This window comes from Melanotaenia boesemani, chromosome 18 (assembly GCF_017639745.1).
Source record: "Melanotaenia boesemani isolate fMelBoe1 chromosome 18, fMelBoe1.pri, whole genome shotgun sequence".
In the NCBI taxonomy this organism is placed as follows: domain Eukaryota; kingdom Metazoa; phylum Chordata; class Actinopteri; order Atheriniformes; family Melanotaeniidae; genus Melanotaenia; species Melanotaenia boesemani.
Window position 1 is genome coordinate 2,626,256 of NC_055699.1, and position 17,808 is coordinate 2,644,063.

The 17,808-nt window shown below is 41.6% G+C and overlaps 2 protein-coding genes across 12 annotated transcripts in view; one reads left to right on the forward strand and one right to left on the reverse strand.

Moving 5' to 3' along the window:
- Positions 1-1,123: 1,123 nt before the first annotated feature.
- acbd5a (acyl-CoA binding domain containing 5a) lies at positions 1,124-7,275 on the reverse strand. Its single transcript, XM_041968264.1, has 13 exons — positions 7,157-7,275; positions 6,813-6,939; positions 6,422-6,542; positions 5,834-5,906; positions 5,576-5,693; positions 4,863-5,081; positions 4,564-4,749; positions 4,203-4,282; positions 3,910-4,117; positions 3,486-3,688; positions 2,627-2,686; positions 2,418-2,527; positions 1,124-2,340 (listed from the first exon to the last, which is right to left on the reverse strand). The coding sequence occupies exons 2-13, from the start codon at positions 6,907-6,909 to the stop codon at positions 2,328-2,330; spliced, it is 1,488 nt and encodes a 495-aa protein (XP_041824198.1). The 5' UTR covers positions 6,910-6,939; positions 7,157-7,275; the 3' UTR covers positions 1,124-2,327.
- Positions 7,276-8,040: 765 nt separating this feature from the next.
- abi1a (abl-interactor 1a) overlaps positions 8,041-17,808 on the forward strand; it is a 50,709-nt gene continuing 40,941 nt past the window's right edge. For 3 of the 11 annotated variants that reach the window (XM_041969014.1, XM_041969006.1, XM_041969003.1), the window contains exon 1: positions 8,048-8,262. In XM_041969014.1, the coding sequence (XP_041824948.1) occupies positions 8,146-8,262 (117 nt within the window). In that variant the 5' untranslated portion in view covers positions 8,048-8,145. Of the gene's footprint in view, positions 8,263-17,808 lie in introns of all 11 variants that reach the window. The other 8 variants (XM_041969010.1, XM_041969005.1, XM_041969007.1 and 5 more) reach the window with 6 other exon arrangements.

Below are 17,808 nucleotides of genomic sequence, written 5' to 3' on the forward strand. Positions count from 1 at the left end.
GGAAGACACCTGAACTACATCCTAGGAAAAATATATAATATAAACAGATGAGATCAAAATAAAACTTTGTGGTTTTAATATGTTTGGAGAAAAGAAAACATACATGGAAGCATCTGTGAAACATGGTGATGGTAGGATCGTAGTTTAGATGACTCAGATGGTTTTGTCTGAGGTATTTATCATTATTCAGAGGTATTGTTTGACTTTGAACGTGGCATGGTTGTTGCTCTGAGTATTTACTGGGATTTTCACACACAACCATCTCCAGGGTTTCCAGAGAATGGTCTGAAGAAGAGAAAATATCCAGCAAGCAGCAGTTGTCTGGACCAGGATGTCTGGTTGATGTCAGAGGAGAATGGGCAGACTGGCTGGAGATGACAGAAAGGAAACAGGAAGTCAAAGAAGCACTGGTTCCTACCAAGGTCTGCAGAACAGCATCAAACTTGACAATAGAAGATGGAAAATCTGGTCTGATGAGTCTCCATTTCACCATGAGAGCATGGATCCATCCTGCCTTGGATCAACAGTTCAGGCTGCTGGAGGTGTAATGGTACTGGGGATATTATCTTGTCACACTTTGGGCCACTTAGTACCAATTTTTATTGTTTAAAAACCACAGTTGTTACTGACCATGTCCATCCCTTTATGACCACAGTGGAGCATCTTCTGATGCTACTTCCAGCAGGATAATGCACCATGTCACAAAGCTCAGATCATCTCCACCTGCTTTCTAGAACATGACGATGAGTTCACTGGACTCCAACGGCCTCCACAGCCACCAGATCTCAGTCCAGTAGAGCAGCTTTGGGATGTGGTGGAACGGGAGATTCTCATCATGGATGCAGCCGACAAACCTGCAGCAACTGTGTGATGCTGTCATGTTAATATGGAACAAAACCTCTTAGGAATGTTTCCACCACCTTGTTGAATCTATGACACCAAGAATAAAGGCAGTTCTGAAGGAAAAAGGGGGTCTAACCAGTCACTAGCTGACTGGTGGGTGAGTGTATGTGGGTTTACTTCTTCTGTAAAAGCCAGGCTTGCTCCCTGTACTGATCCATTTCATATTTAATCAATTTCCCAAACACCAGCATATTTGGAATAAAGCAAACGAACACGAATGCTTCGTTAAAACTTTATTTTAGTCTGCGATTATCACATGCAAACCCCACTCAACGCACAGGCAGAGAGGGTGAGAAAGCTTTAGTACGCTTCTTTAAAAATGTAAATCTTTACTTTATATTAAAACATAACTCTGGAAAGATTAGCGTTAATGCAGAAGCCAACCTTTGTAAATATAATTATCTACATTAATACACAGAGATGCAATTAAAATATTGCATTTGATTTTAACTGTACAGCTATTGTACACAATCTTTAAAGAGCTCACTGCAAATGATTTCCATCGCGTAGAATCTTTACACAAAAATCAAACATGTTGCTTAGTCACACATTAGAATGATACAACACAGAAAAACAACAGCGTAAACAACACAAACAAGCGATAATAATCATCAGATATCGACCTCGTGGTTCTCTGGATAGCATGATTAATGGTAATTTGGTCCAGACCTGCGACAGTCCCACTAATATGTGAATGCATGAAATCATAATGCCATCTACAGTAAAAACGTACCTTATGATGTTGGAGGCACTTTTTTCTATTAGGAAAATAAAGAAGTGAAAACTCAGACCACCCAGGCGTGAAGCACAGACTGATATGAAGCAGAACAGACGACAATAAACAAAAACCTCACTTACAGCTGAAATGTGGCCTACAGTGACTTCATTGGAACTTTCTAAATGCATTAAATATTAACTTAGAATTAAAAAGAATTCCAAATCAGTACATTACATTCAATCCTCACCTCTTTACTACAGTCATTACAACATTTTATTAAAGCAGCATCTTCTGGGCAGCTAATAAAAACATCAAAATTTTGTGCAACAAAGCCGAAGTTTCAGAAATAACCGAGAAGCTTCTGTGGTTGATCTACGGCCACGCTAACCATTTCCATCAGTGGATTTAACCTCCTAACGCAAACCGTTTCTTACAGGCAAACAGATTTCAGTACAGCTGAATCAGCTTGAAAAGGTTGTTAAATCACAGGCCCGTACATTCGTGATTCCACATCCGCAGTGCAGTTCACCGGAGGCTCAAGTTCCTCCCGCTCTTTACTCTAGATGCCTTCTTCATAGTGCAAAAGCCAATTACTGGTCTGTGGGTGTAAGCAGGAGGAGGGAGGACGTGGGAGCCATTAGCCGCCCAAATAAAGACTTTAAAGCAACTTGTTATCGTCTGTGCCTGTGGGTGTCTGAGAGCTGGATCAGTTGATGCGTCTGTTAGGACAAAGGCATATTAAATTAATTATGACATGATGATAGTGGGGATCAAAGTTCATTCTATAAAATCATACCTTCTCCTCCTCTGCATGTATAGACGGATAAGCCACTGGACCACAAAAGGCCAGATCACAGCGAAGGCCAGACTGGCTGGTGAAATGTCAAAAGGCCACCAGGATGGTTTCTAGAGGAAAGAATATAAATTTAGAAAATTACTTAAAAACGTTTTATTTAGGTTTTAGTTCCCAGTAAATGTTAAGTAGATTTTATTTTCACTTTTTACCTGACTCCGCTTGTTCAGTGGAGGCGAAACAAAAGTAGGTGAAAGCGCCACTGATCTGGCCTGAAACAGGAGAGTTTAGTTCAAATTAAAATAGGTTTACCCTCTGAGTGTTTACCAAGTCAAAGTACGATCCCCTTATCTCACCGCTTTAAAACGCCTCAGCCACGCACTGGAAATATAAACGCTCATTTTAAAAATGTTTACCGTGTAATTACTTAGTCAGGTTGGTTACTGACGTGGAAAATTACCATTAAATAGTCAGATGATGGTCAGTCTTCATCAATATAATAGTTAATATGACTGTTAAACATGTGCCTCAGCTGCTTTGTTTTGATAGCATCTCCAAAAATTATTTCCATAAATTTGTGTGAATACTTTAAGAACGCACCTACTTTTAGCCCTGACGTGAACGAAATGTGGATGCAGCTACTGAAGCTGAAACGTAAAGCCAGTAAGGACGTATTCTTTTAAGTAAAACCAACACCTCTAACTTGCATCAAAAAGAGTCAAATTCACTCTTATAATGCTAATAACCAACATTATTATGTCAGTACCTTCTGATTAGGGTGCTAGTGGTCTGAAAATAATCTAATAATTAAAGAAATATTGGCCCTCAAAGAGAGGCATTTGTCCAGCTGGATTTTAAATATCACTCCATCTCCACCCTTTCATCTAAAAAAGGTCACGTCAACATGGCTTATAGCCAAGAGTCAAGAACTATTTCCTTCCAGTTTTCTTTTGAGTATATGTAAAAGTGTGTGCTCAGCTGTAAAACAGCAACAAGTTTAAAATGCCATCAGGACCGTTGTTCACCCCCCCGTGTTTCTGAGGTTAGTGAACGACGGGGCAGGAGTCTGACCTGGCTGGCGGTTAGAGCCTCCAGGGTGTGCAGCCTCTCCAGAACGCTCTGCATGTCCTCCTGCAGTCTGGCCAGCGCCACAACAATCTGCTCATTCAGGCTCCCGCTGGGTGCTACCCCGCCTCTCCAGTGGCCCCCGTCGCCATGTCCACCGCTGTGCGTGGGCATCAGAGGTCCAGATCTGAGGCCTGGAGACCGGGAACCTAAGATCACAATCTGATTTACTGTCACATTCACGTGTGTTTAACACATTACAGCTGCACACTTTTCTTTATATAACTGACCACAGACACTTTTTACTCAAAACTGAATCATTTTCCAACAAATAAAACAAAAGTAAAAGTAAACAGACATATGAATATGTGCAGATCTTGAAACACAGTCAAGCTAAGGTTCAGGGTCTAACTGCCCCATCTAAGCATACCCCGTCCTCGCCGGACTGAGGAGCTGCCTGACTGGTCCGCATTCAGTCTTGGCCTCTGCAGATTTGTTCCAGCTGTTTCTCCATCCTCCCCCCCACACCTAACAGCCTGGGGAGGACCCTGAACATCCTCCTGCAGCTCCTCTACAGGCACCAGGACATGACTCTCCTCCACATCCAGGTCGTCCAGAGAGCGGTTGTGTTCGGAGTTCTGAAAAATATGCACAGTGACATTCATTATCAGTGGGATAATAAACAAAACAGTCCATTTGTGTGTTTTTGAAGCTCTGGCTTGCCTCTTCTTGGCCAAACTGGTCCACAGAATCACAGTAGACCTCACTGTCTGAGTCACTGGCCAGGTGATTGGTTCTTGCATCTGCAACATGAATACACTTAATTTGAGTCTTTGCATCAAGAGAACAACTAATTTACTCGACTGAAACTGTCCCAGGAGCTGCTGATGCGTAAAGTGTTAAAGATTCAGAGTGGGTTGTGTTGCTGCAGCTCTGGGAATGAAGCTTAGCAGATTATCTGGTCACATGGTACACTCAAACACGAGTGCAGGCAGAGTGTGTGTGTGTGTGTGTGTGCTGGGGGGCGGACATGCTGTGAGGCTAAACACAACAGAGCTGGAATGGAACATATTGTTTTTACGACCTGCGTGGTGTCCATTGAGAAGAGGTTCGCTGACCGAGCCCTCCTGCGAGTCGTCGCTGTTCAGGGCGGCTCTAGAATGACTCCCATTTGTCAGACTGGCGACGCCGTTGGCCAGTTTACCGTTTGATTGGTGTGCTTTGTGTCTCCTGTTTCTCTTCTTTGGTTGTGAAGCTGCAGATTTCTTGTCTGACGAAAGCAAACCCCCCAAAAAAACGGCCCCAAATAATGAGAAAATCTCCACGTTCTCCTGAGAACATTTATAGTTTCCACACTTGTTTGGAAAGATGAAACTATGTTACCTTTTCTGACTTCCATTATTTCTTCTTCTTCATCATCATCATCTTCTTCTTCTTCTTCCTCCTCGTCCTCCTCCTCATCATCTTCATCCTCCTGTTGCATTTCTTCCGTCTTTTTTAGCCTGGCAGGCCGAGTCTCCAGAGTGCCGTTCATCTCCATGTTTCTAATAATGCTCTTTGTGACACTATTTGAGGAGACCGAATTCAGCATAGTCCCAAACCCTGTGAAGAAAAAACATTAAGGACGAGATAATAAATCCTTAAAAATCTTCACAATATGCACAAAAAGAAACCAGCATTTTCTATGTTTACTTGAAGCTGATTGCTACTAATTTCAAGGTGATGCTTGGAGCCAAACGAACATCTCAGACACAATTTTCATTAATTCAGATAACGTTTGGTTTTATCTGTATTAGATGAAAGTTTCCACTTCTGATGGCAAAAGGAAACCTTTTTTATGCTAAGCTACATCTGTTAACACTATTAGAATACACACATCACATCTGCTAATAAGCACTTAAAGCATATGAGCTACAACACCAGACAGATTCCAGACTACAGCATCAACACTGCATGTTTACAGTCATACTTGCCTTCCAGTTGCCTAGCAAACTGAGTCAAACGGGCTGAGCGTGCAACAAGGGGCAAAATGTAAAGGTTAAGCTCCATATTTCTGACAAAGTAAAGCAAAAGGTCTACGAGGTGGCAAACCCTACCTGTGCTTAGGTCTGATATCTGCGTGATCTTTTTCTTCTCGTCAACCAGCTCATAGAACGGGCCGAGGACCCGCAGGAGCTCCTCCACCTCGTCAGTCATGGGCATGCCTTCCAAGATCTGCACACCATAATCACAACATTTATTCCAGACTCGTAACATATAAAGACTGGGCTGGAGTTAAGATTAAAGTGTTGAACTATCATGCGAGCATTATTATTTATTTTTAAAAAAAAGCCAAGTTTAAGCTGTAAACATACCAGTTTCATTTCATTAACATAAGCTGCCATCGCTTCTTCTTTCGGCATATCTCCAAGTGAATTCCATGCATCCCTATCACCATGAAAGTAAGCATGAAAACGCACCGCTTCATTATTTTATCCAGTAAAAAGAAAATATGCATGCAGAAACAGTTTTTTTTTCTTTGCGTTCCAGTTTTGTCAACAGAGCCGGTTTATTTGGGGTCAGTGTGCTTCCTGCAAGCTGTGGGTCAAAGGCTGCCACCAGCCACCAGAAACTACAACCACCCCTTCGCTAGGTAAGAAGTCTGCGTCTGAGTCACATTTCAGTGAGTCCAAAGGTCACCTGAAGCCCAACTTGAGACTTCTCCTCTCGTATCTTGTTTTGCACTTGGAGGTCAAGGTTGTTAAAAGGTAACTTTGTCTGCAATGTGTATAAGTTACAACACTGTTTAAGTTTTTATCAGTGAAGACTGGAGCCCAGTACAAAGTGTGCTCTGCATGTCCTTAATCTGAACATTCAATGCAACAAACACAAGATTTTCCAGTCTGAAAATCCGTGCCTTTTTTTCCTACTAAATGATAGAAGTGTGAAGGAAATATACTGACCATTTAGCTTTGCCAACTGCATCCCAGAAGCCCGGACGGGGTATATTGCATGTTCCTATAGTGGCTTGTTTATAGTAACTGTAGAACTTGAGCATCATGTCATTGGAGGGCTGAAAGGGGCCTGAGGAAATAAAGTTTGATCATACAAAATGAAATACAAGCTACAAGTTTATTTACTGACAAATTCATGAAGGCCTAATGCCAAGCAGGCTGTGTGTGGTGTTTGTTTTCCTGCTACCTAACAGGGAGACTCTCTTGGCTAATAGTAAAGTGGATTACTTAAATCGCGCAAGCTGCTGCGCTGCACCTGACCAGGTCTGTCTTCTGTCTGTTTTAAACTGGTAAAACTGGCCCGAGAGACGGATGCAGACTGGCCTGTGTGTCTTCTCACCATCCGGGGGTAAACTCTTGATCACTTTCACGGCGGCTTCAAACCTCAGCAGGGTTAAACGACTCTTCTCCTCCACGCTGACACTCTCCACCTCCATGGTGTCACTCAGTGACAACTAACACAAGACCTGCAGACAGTAGACACGCAAAAATCCCCGTGAAACAATAAACGCATATCTTAGATACTGTGTTATAGCATCTGTTGTGTTTACCAATTGGAAGAGGAGGCGTATCTAGGACACAGGGTGTCGCGTATGACACTGCTCCAATTACGCCATTATTTATGCTAACTGTTATATTTTTAACACTTCTGACGGAAAACAGCAATGAACCGACCATACGTACCGTTAAATTGTTCGGCCTATCTGTTCGTCAGAAGGCGACTTGTCCTTAGCTCTCGGCCAGACGCCATGAACAGCATAAAGCTAGGCAGAAGTGCACTCTGAGAATTGTAGTTCTCTACTGAATTCCTACAAACTCCACAATCCTCCTCGTCAGTTCAAGCTATTCTCTGTACATACAGGCTGGTTTCAAGCCCAGCAAGCGGGATCAAGTGTACTCAAAATGTTTACTATATGGATGAAAAAAAACTCTGAGATGTAAAAGTTATCAGAAGTTCTGTTACTTAAACGCTTTCCACAAAACAGGCAACACTCGCTGCTTCTTTAACTACAATTCCCACAATGCTTTAGTCAAAGTCCAAGGTTTTTCTTTAGTTGGAAGTTTGATATGTAGAAAAGCTGTTAAAGTAAGAGCTCCCACTCTGTCTGTTCTTTCGAGTACCACAACTTCTTCTACTGCATTCGGCGTGGATGATTTTATTCCCAAATTAAACTACTTTTCTAAAATAATAATATTAATAATAATAAGTAAGCACTTGACTGCTTTAGTAGGTTTTAAAATATTTTAGGTATGAGTACAACATTATTGTTAGGTCAGACTTTTGGTTGTATTTTTTATTCTGACATGTACTTGTTATTTTATATTCAGAAAAACATTTAGGTTAATTTAAAAGGAAATTTATTACACAAAATATCAGTTAGATCAAAAATATTAGTTTAATTAATTTAATTATAATTTAAAGAGATTAAAATAAAATTTTATGATTAAGTGTTTAAAAACATGAGAGCGCTGTACGTTGGACGCATTTTTCACATTTAAGTGACTCTTCATTATAACAGACGATCTTTGTGTTGAAGTTACGACAAAATCGAGGGCAGGATTCCCACAATAGCAGGCAAAGGACTTTTTTTCTACTGAGGCAGAGCTGGTCTGGTGGCTGTTTCAATCAAAGGGAAGGCAGAGGGAAGGGAGGCTCTGCGGAGAGATGTAAGATGGCAGAGCTACAAATGTTGTTAGAGGAAGAGATTCCGGCCGGTAAAAGAGCGCTTGTAGAGAGTTATGAAAACCTGACCAGAGTAGCCGACTACTGCGAGAACAATTATGTCCAGGTAAGTGACTTAGCCACCACGTTATCGCTGTTTGTCCACCTTTTGACGCAAAAAGCTCCGAGTTTAATGGTTGTTGGGACAGGAAACGTGGATAAAGAAACTCCACCCGGGGCATGGGAAGCTCAGAGCCGGGATAACGATTTGATGGCGGGGCTTTCAGGGCTGTGGGACATTTCGATAGCGCTGCTTGTTCCCACCATCGATCACATTTAGCCCGTTTACACAGAGGGTGTGTCTACTTTTATTACGGGACCGGATCGGCTCTAAACAGATGGGGAGGCCTGGGTTTTACAGCAGGACATTAAACAGGCGCTGAGAATAATCGATTTATTAACCAGCAACAAGAAAGTTGTAGTTTTTGTTGCCTGTTTTAGTGGTAAATTAATTGTGAGTAAAACTACAAGTCTATAATAAAATTAGCTGAGTAACAACAGCCTTTTACTTTTCAAGAAGTCATTAAACTCACCATATATACCACAAAATATTTGAAGTATTCTATGAAAGTGGTGGTAAACTGTAATGATTAATTTCAGTGCATGGCTTTTATTAATGAGGCATTGTTTTATATTTATTATAATGTCTCTAAATGCAGAATGTATACATGGAAATCTGTAAGGACAGTTTTTTAATCATAAATTGAGAATATTTGTGTTGGGTTTACAACTTAGATGTGAGAATGTGAGACAGAGAAAGGAGTGTAAAGTCATTGTTTGTTGGTAAAAAAAGGTTGGAGATATTGCATTTCCCCCCTCATGTTTGTTTAGCTTGCTCTGATCTCTGCAGGCTCACTTGTTTTTGTTTTAAAGTTTTTCTTAGCAGCTGATGGACTAGTGGATGATTATTATGGTGCATGTTCACAACGTTGACTGGCTTTGCCCTTTGCATTTTAGGGCAGCAGCATTTGTGGTGCACCACTAAATCAGACTTACAAACAGCGATGGTGCAGAAGCATTTTTTCTTCTAACAGGAACCCACCATATCAGCTACAGAGGGTGTGTCCATTCCAGCTGCACTCCCCAAGGACTCCCTGTAATTTAGTTTCTTTCCTCGTCCTCGGCTGAAGCTCAGATGACACAGGGCAGCTTTTTAGTTGTCTAGCTTTTCCCATGCTGGAGCAGTTTGGTTTTCCCGGTGCAGTTTTAACATCTGTATTTGCTGATCATTCAGTGAAATAGACGCGGTGTGTGTGGGGAACTAGATGTGGGAGTTTCCTTGTCATGGATTCACCCACCGCCAGCTGTAACACGAAACTGAGGCGTTCAGTCTGATTTCTCACCAGGACAACGACACTAAGTAAAATAAGTCGTTGGGAATTTTGTTAACTTAGATGTTAATGTTTAATGACACGGCAGTGTTGAAGTACTGATGTGACACCTTGTTGTCCTGGGTTTTCCTCATATTTAGTATAATTATAGTTGGAATAACAAAAGTTAAACATTTAGTGAAGCTGGGTATCAGACCTACATACTTATCAGTGTTTGGGCAGATTTCCGGATGTCAGTAAGATTTGGTATCCTCTGCCTCCTTCTGACATCTAGAAGTCTCTGTGTGGGACTGAAATTGTCTTGTTTTTCTATATTAAATTATTTTTGTTCATTTAAAGCGGTTTTTTTTAAAGCAGAGTTTGTGTATCTGCCCTTGTGATTAAGACTAACCTTAAAAACTGTGTTTTTGTAATGACAAAGTGTTGCTTAATAATTGCCTTTCATCCCAAAAAAAACATGTGTATTATCAATTATTGTTTATAAACTTAAAAAAGCCGGTAATGTAGTTTATTTGCCCATGTTTTTTATAAAAGAAATCTCTTGTAAATGTATTTAAAATCAGTAACTAGCCCTAACACAAGCACTGACATGTAAGAATTTGTGCTCAGAGCACTGGTGTAGTTTCTGTAGGGACAGTAGGTGAATTTAAGGTCTGTAAATGTGACTGCTTTTATACCAGAATGATAAATATTCTGTTTTGCTGAAGAGGTTCCAAAAATAACCTGAAACCAAACTAAGAAGCTGTAAAATGTGCCAGAAAAAGGCACAAAGGCGTCTTTAAATGGCATCTTTATGAAGTGGAGGACAGGGTGCAGCAGGGGTGGATGATGCAGTTTTCCTTCAGCATTTGATGTAAATTTAGCTCCCAGTGAAAGCACAAGAAGTTTGTTGTACGTTTGATTTTGTCCTGGTATGTTTGCCGAACCCCTTGTTGGAAGCAGGAGCAGGATCTGTGTGAGAGGAGCTGGTGTCGTGGTGCTTTCTGAAGCCCTCTCTGTCTGCTGCCTCTGATAGAAATGCACTCAGAGCGCTCCTATCAACATGTCGCAGCTTGAATCGGCTCGTCCTCTCAGCACTCCTTCTTCACATTTCCATCCATTCTTCTCTTCGTCTGTGTTCCTGTCACAGAGGCTTTCCTGTCGTGTTAAGTGTGGACGGTAGTGCAGCTCGGCGAGCTGAAGCAGATGGTGAGGGCAATGAAAGCTCTCTGACCCTCATTCTAAACTTCATAGTGACTTTTGTTTGTCCAGCAGTGTTTTCAACCCTGTGTGTGTGTGTCTGTGTGTGTGTGTGTGTGTGTGTGTGGCATATGACACACTGACAGGCCAGAGTTATGCTTCCTGTTTGCCCTGCTGACTCTAAAGATTGCCTCCCTGGAAATGCCTTCTCTCTTTGTCAGGAAGTGGCTAAATAATAGAGCCACAAACTGTCTGACTTCAAGACTCGAGCTCGCAGAAGATTCTGATCTGTGTTGGATTTTGTATTTAAACTTGTTCCTGTTTATTTTAGCTGTGTGTGCTAGGATTTCTTTTTTCTTTTTTGCATTATGCAAGTGTGTTTAACCTTTGTGACAAGGACTCACATATGCAAAGTAGGCCACCTGGCCATGAAGCCGGACACGCTGAGGAAGCTGTGCTTGTGCTGTTCTTATTAATTGTAGAGATTTCATGAAACCAACCTTTAATTCTTTATATTTTTCTTCCAAGTAACCTTGTTTTCTTTTAAAGTGGTCTTAATCAGTAGCTCTGCAGGCTTTATAAAATGTCTTTCAAAGTTTTTCTTTGGAAATTTGCTGCTCTTTTTGTGCTTGGCTATCTTCAAGAGTTTTGTTTGTTTGTTAAGCCACTTAACATTAAGCTATGAATCATTCAAGCATTAAAAAACTCAAGCGATGAAGTTAAGTCTATATATGACTGACAGCTTGGCTAAGAACCAGTTTTAGCATCACCTGTTGCAAAGACATCAATTGTTTCATTGCATTTATGAAAAAAGCCAAAGTTAGTTTCTCAATACCAAAGTATGCTAAGTGCAGACTTTGTACTTGCTGGTCCGACTCGGAAGGAAAGTCTTCCGAAGATCGAAGTACGCTCCTCCTGCGTTGGGAACGGCAGCCGACCTGATGTGTTTACACACAAAACAAACCTGCTAAAAAGGGTTGGAAATAAACGGAGCAGTGCTTGCAGGCGCTGCTGGAGTGCTCCACCTCAGGGGTGCCCAAAGTCGGTCCTCGAGGGCCGCTGTCCGGCAGATTTTCCAATGTTTCAACACACCTGACTCAAATGAAATAGATCCAACAGCCTGTTAAGTTTTACACAATGACTCATCAGTTTGAGTCAGGTGGTTTTGAAACAGGGACAAATCAAAAACCTGCAGGATTGTGGGCCTTGAGGACCGGAGCTGGGCACCCCTGCTCCACCTCGAAGCTGACCACGCTAGAAGATATTATTTCCTAAAAATAATTAGAACCCACATTACCTGAAATAAAACAGAAACGGTAGTGAATCTTCTCCTCTGCCATATTTCCATTTGTGCCGCAATGCATTCTGGGATAGTCGGCTGCCCCAAGTGCACACCAGTCACCTCACCTCGCTAAAATGGGCGGAGCAAGTATCTGGACATTTGATGCATACTTTGAATTAGACCAGTACTTCTCCGCTGATGATGTTTTATAAGTACGGACGAGTTTGCAGTTTGTACCAATGTTCTTCCCGAAAACCTGTTAGCTTAAAACTTGGCATCTCTCAGCAGCGTGTTACCTTCAACAAAGAGAAAACTCAGACTAGAGAGATGCATCTGGACCTTCAGCTGACCCATCCACACTGAAGCCTCATCAGAGATGGTCTGGAGTGGCTGTCAGGAAGCCGTTCTTAAGGAAGGGATGGGAGCGAAAGGCTGAGCCACATCATACAAGAACTGGACTGAAAAAGAGTCAGAACAGGTCTGATGGAGTGGTGGATCCTCCCCAGAGCCCAGACCGTTATCGACGTAACGTGGGATCATCTACTAAAGAACAGAACAAAAAAGCAGAAAACATCCAAATAACAGCTTGTGATAGTCTGTCAGGAAGAGCTATTCCTTAAAAATATGTAAACCATTTACAAGAAAAAAGGTTCAGGCTGAGTTTTTATTCCCATTTATGTTTGGTCAAATTTCGGTAAATGATTCATCTAGTTCCTGTTTCCTGTCAGTACAACCCCGTGTTTAAAAGGCAGATTTTTTACTTCTTTATTGTAATTTATAGCTTTTCTTATGTACACAGTGGACTGAAACTAGCAGGTGTAGCAGACCTCTGCAGGCTGATATTAGCAGGATCCTCCAGACTTGTTTCTGTTGCATAAACACACCTGAATCTTTAAAGTTATATTTAGATGCAGCGAAGCAGGAGAAATAAAACGGATTTCTCTAACAGGATGATGTCAGATCTTTTCTCAGTAAATAGACATTATAAAAAACATTTAGATTTATTTGATTTATTTATTTGTTTACCAGGACAGTGCATATTAACAACAGTAAACCAGAATTAGCCAAAGTCTGGTTTTCATCTGTGGTCCTGTTGGCCAGGTGTAGAGGGGCACCCTACGTGGTTAATTGATCCATATCTTATTTTTGTTGCACTGATGGTTTATAAATAAAAACCTCGAGTAAGAAATCAAACAGTTTAAAAGATGTTTGAGTTAAGACCTGTCCATCTTTGGTTTGGGTGGATTAACAGATTTCCTGAAGTTTTTATTGCATTTATTGTAGTTGAACCACTGCGTACGTGCTCTTATTCAGGCACTTAAAAAAAGGAAGAGTTTGTATAAACGTGGTATCAGCGTTAAGCAGGCAGTAAACAGCAGGGAAGGAAAGCGAGCTGGCGGCTCGGCCTGCTGAGCCAGCATGATGCCACTTCTTCTCCATTTGCATAGCTGAGCCTGGCGCAGAATAGCACTGAATAGATGATAACCCCTCTGAATGAGCTGCTTTAAACTGTAGGCTCATCTCAGATGTGCATAGATAAATGTTTTGACCAAAAAGGAAACGGACATGTCCTTTCTGGTCATTTAACCTTGCTATGCTGTTCTGTGCTGTTTCCCAGGAGTATTCCTGCCAGTTTTTCCACTGCAAGAGGGCCAGTCTTGCCTGAAGGTGATAAATATGAAGTTTTCTGTAACATAGCTCTGGATTGCCCCGATTCCTCATTTCCTGTCCTTCCTCCTCTCCCCCTCTCTGTGCAGAGTGGCCTGGTTTTCCTTGCAGCATGGAGAGGCCTGGCGGCTCTCTGCCCACCAGCCAGACCCATTCATGCTTTCAGCCACCTGTCACGCCTCCCTACAGCAGACCGGGCCGGTTTGGCTCCGACTGGCCTGTTTCTTTTTGTTAGACTTTTTTTAGCTGGATTTATGAAGAATGTAAATACATAATTGACCTTGTGTCACTTGGCAGACAGGAAATCCTCAAAAAAACAAACAAAAGCTTTTGTTTACCAGTTAAATATACGTCGCAGTCCTCATGTGTCTGGTCCAACCAGTTCAAGTCATTCAATAAAGGTTAATGACTTTCCTCCATGTGCAAACTTCTCCTTTGAGTCTCATCTCTCACATACTGAAGGAACTTTTAATAGTGTGCTGGTAGTTTTCAAGGTCAGGGAGACCTTATGGCCTTTCACTCAGCCTCCATCTGCCCTGCTGGAGGAAGAGGAGGAGGAGGATGACTTAACAATTCATGTCATACTCCAGGACTTTATTTCTCAAGGAGGAGTTGAAGTTTGCTTCAGGTTTTCCTTAAACATTTCCATCTCACTTAAACTGTCTTGTGGTGTGTGTCGTCCCAGTTTAAGGTGTGGATGATGTTTTCTGCTTCCTGGTGAGTGGATCCAAAGGTCCTTCAGACTTTACTGTAGAGGAAAGGAAGGTGAAAAGTTATGTGTTGCAGCATGAGAAATGTGCAGTACAGAAGACCACCAAAATGTCGACTAAACTCAGATTCCAAACCAAACACCGTTCAAACCAAGCAATTATATGCACATTTAACAAATACACGAGAACAGCACCGTCCACTTTAGAGCCTCTAATCTCTCCACTTTAAGAAAACCACACGAACATCATCATAAATCATGTTTTACATCTGCTGTTTTATTTCAAAAGATTTATTCCATCTCAAAAGCTCTTAGTTTGAAATGAATCATGAAGGTTCTGGTAGTTTCCATGAAGATGGAGGAGGTTTTATGGTTGGGATATTCTGGCTCGGACTGCGCTGCTTTCTGCATTTTAAGGTAAATTTGGGGGCAGTCCCTCAATTCTCCTGATGCTGGTGATTGATTATTAACATCAGCAGATGGCTTTCTGAGATATTTACCTCTGTTAACTCATCAGGTTCACTTTTTCAGCTTCTATTTTTGCACAGTTCTTCATCAGACATCACTTTACTGATTCCTACATGAATCGTGCTGCTATCCCATTTATTTAAAAAAATAGTAATGATGTGCTTTTCTGTTAAGAGATGGTAACAACGGTAACACACATCTTGATTCTGACGCTTCTGTAGGAAGATTGTACAGCTTGTAGTTGGATGTCATCGGCCTCATGAATAAGACGTTATCTCTTCTGACCCCCTTAAACATCATGGCTGTTTTAAACAAAGAAAATGAATATTTAATGGATTTCTTTCATTAAGATGGTAGATATTAAAAAACAAACACAAAAAAAGAAATTAATGTCTTTTTACACTAAGATATTTTTAAGGGACAGACGAATGTGCAGGTGGCTCATTCATGAACATGATTGGCTGCAGCAGCTGGAAGTGGCAGAAACTTTAGGAGATCATTTTTCATTGTTTTCTGTTTATAAAGCTTTTCATAATTAGGCTTTTTTTTTCTTCTGACCTTAAAATGAAAGTACTGGTGAGGTAGGAATGGATGAGTTGGGAACTAGAGAAGAAGCAGTAAAAAAAATGGCAGACTTCTTCCATCCAGAGGCGTTCGCTGGATAATAAATGACTTTCTGTCTCCGGTTCCTGTTGGAGTTTTCGCTTCCATTTGACTTCATCATATATCAGCGTTTGCTACAGCAGGAGGAACTAAAAGATCAGGAAATGGCATCATGTGCTCCGTCAGATCCTCGACACGTCTGTCTTGTAACCTCTTATTAATCAGCTCCAGCTTCCGGCCAATCAGCTGCTGGGCGTCAGGCCTCAGCTCGATACAACAACCCACAGATGTGTCCATTATCCAACTCCGTCCACTCTGCAGCCGTCAGCGGTCGATGCATCCAGCGAGCAAAGTGCCATGTGAGCCGTAGGACCTTTCAGCTGGATCTTTCTGCCCTGCACTGGGCAGCTCTGCTCGTAGCTGCTCCTCATGTTGACAGGTCCCGTCTCCGTTAGGGCCGACCCCTGAGCTCTTGAAAGTCCCAGAATTCCGAACATTCCCTAACTTTCTTTGGTGTGTTTGAGTACGCTCTTAAGAAGTGGGAGCTGATCTGTTTATCAGGCTAATCCAGTGTTGGGCTTTTGATTGGATGAGTCAGTGAAGCTTTTTGAGTGGATGTCCGGTCTTTCAATTCCCTCCATCTTCTGTTAGTCATGTGCTTTTCTTAGTTCTGCTCAGACTTTTGGGTGGAGGGTCAGCCACAGCTCCTCTGACCCCTGAGCCATTTCCACGCTCGGGGAGGAAGTCTTGACCTTCTGTACCAATGGTGTCAAACGTATGACCTGGGGACCAAAACCGGCCCGCCGTAGGGTTCAGTCTGGACAGTGGAATGAATTTGGTAAATGTGAAAATGACTTATAAGACATTAACTCAAATTTCTCAAATAAAAGTAACGGCAGTTTCTACTTTATCCATCGTTTAGATAGAAAACTTTTCCAGAGCAGGGAGAAAATATTCTATCTTTTTATAAATTTCTTACCTAATAGTTCTGACTTCAGTTTTTATTACGATGCGAGTCCCTTCAGGTGGTCGTACGACTGCACCGATGTGGAAATGTACACGTATGTACATTTAAAATAACTTCTAGACCCTGAAAAGTTACTCCAATCATAATGTGAAATACCATATTTTTCACTTCCAGATCCCTGTTGGAATGCACATGTAAATAAAATCTATAAAAATAAACAAAAAAATAAAAATATATGTAGGCATATACAATTAAAAATATTTTTATGTTAAAATATAAAGATACTCATGTTTAGATTTTATATAAATAAAAGTATTTTTGTTCAGATAAATATAAAGGTATATAAAAACAAACATTTTATATATGTATAGAATATAAATAAAGTAAATTTATATATAAAGTAAATATAAACAACTTGAAAACATGACAATGTACTTTTTTGGACTAAAAACCATTTAAAGCTTATTATGCTACTGTTTTGCAGGTCTGGCCTGATATCAACTGCTTGTGTGTCTCCTGAACTACCAGGAGTTCGACCCCCCCTTTTAACCCCAACCCTCTCCGAGCAGCCAATCAGGCCTCGCCGTAAACCAGCACCTTGTTTTAAAAAGCATTTCTGGCCGTTATCTTGTCAGACTGGATGGATTACTGTACATTGGCAGGCGCTCCCTCTTTTTTCTGCAACACTCTGTGACCAGATTTTCGCTCGTTCGTGTAGCTGTTGGATTTTGTGATCTCCCTTGCCTCAGCTCCCAGCTACATGTTTATTGTGAATGTGCAGCTCATGCATTCCTCTGTTCTCCCTTTTATAACCCAGCTGAGGTGCTGACAGCCTGTCTACTACTGCCTGGATATTCCATAGTCTTCCACTCAGTCATTACTCAGCTCAGAAATATGAGATAAAGTGCCCCAGGAGCGTGAAAGCTCTCAGAGAGCTCACCTAGTTTCTCTGCACCTCCCGCTGAGCTGGAGTATACTCAGCTCTGTGCTGCCGGTATCTGGCACTGATCAAGCACACACTTTGTTCCTTTCCTGGCAAACGTCTCAGCACCGTTAGCCCTCATTTGTCTGAATAACTACCGTACTGCTGAAGATGGATGTCAACGCAGATTGTTTGGTAACCGAACAGCAAATCCAGTTTGTTTGAGGATTTGCGAACCGACATCTGATCTGATGCAGAAACCAATGAATGGGAGTTGTAGGACAGTAACTAGAGCAGGAGACCCTTAAGCACGGCCAACACTGATGCCATAAAGTGTTGTATCTGCCCCCCTCCTCTGCTGACCTCACATCATATCTCCAACAGCTGATGCAGCTTAGAGGACTTTATAAAAAACACAAGGGTAAAATCTATTTATTCCTTGGTCTAATAAAATGCGTTAAAGTTGTGCCGTGCAGCTCGGCTG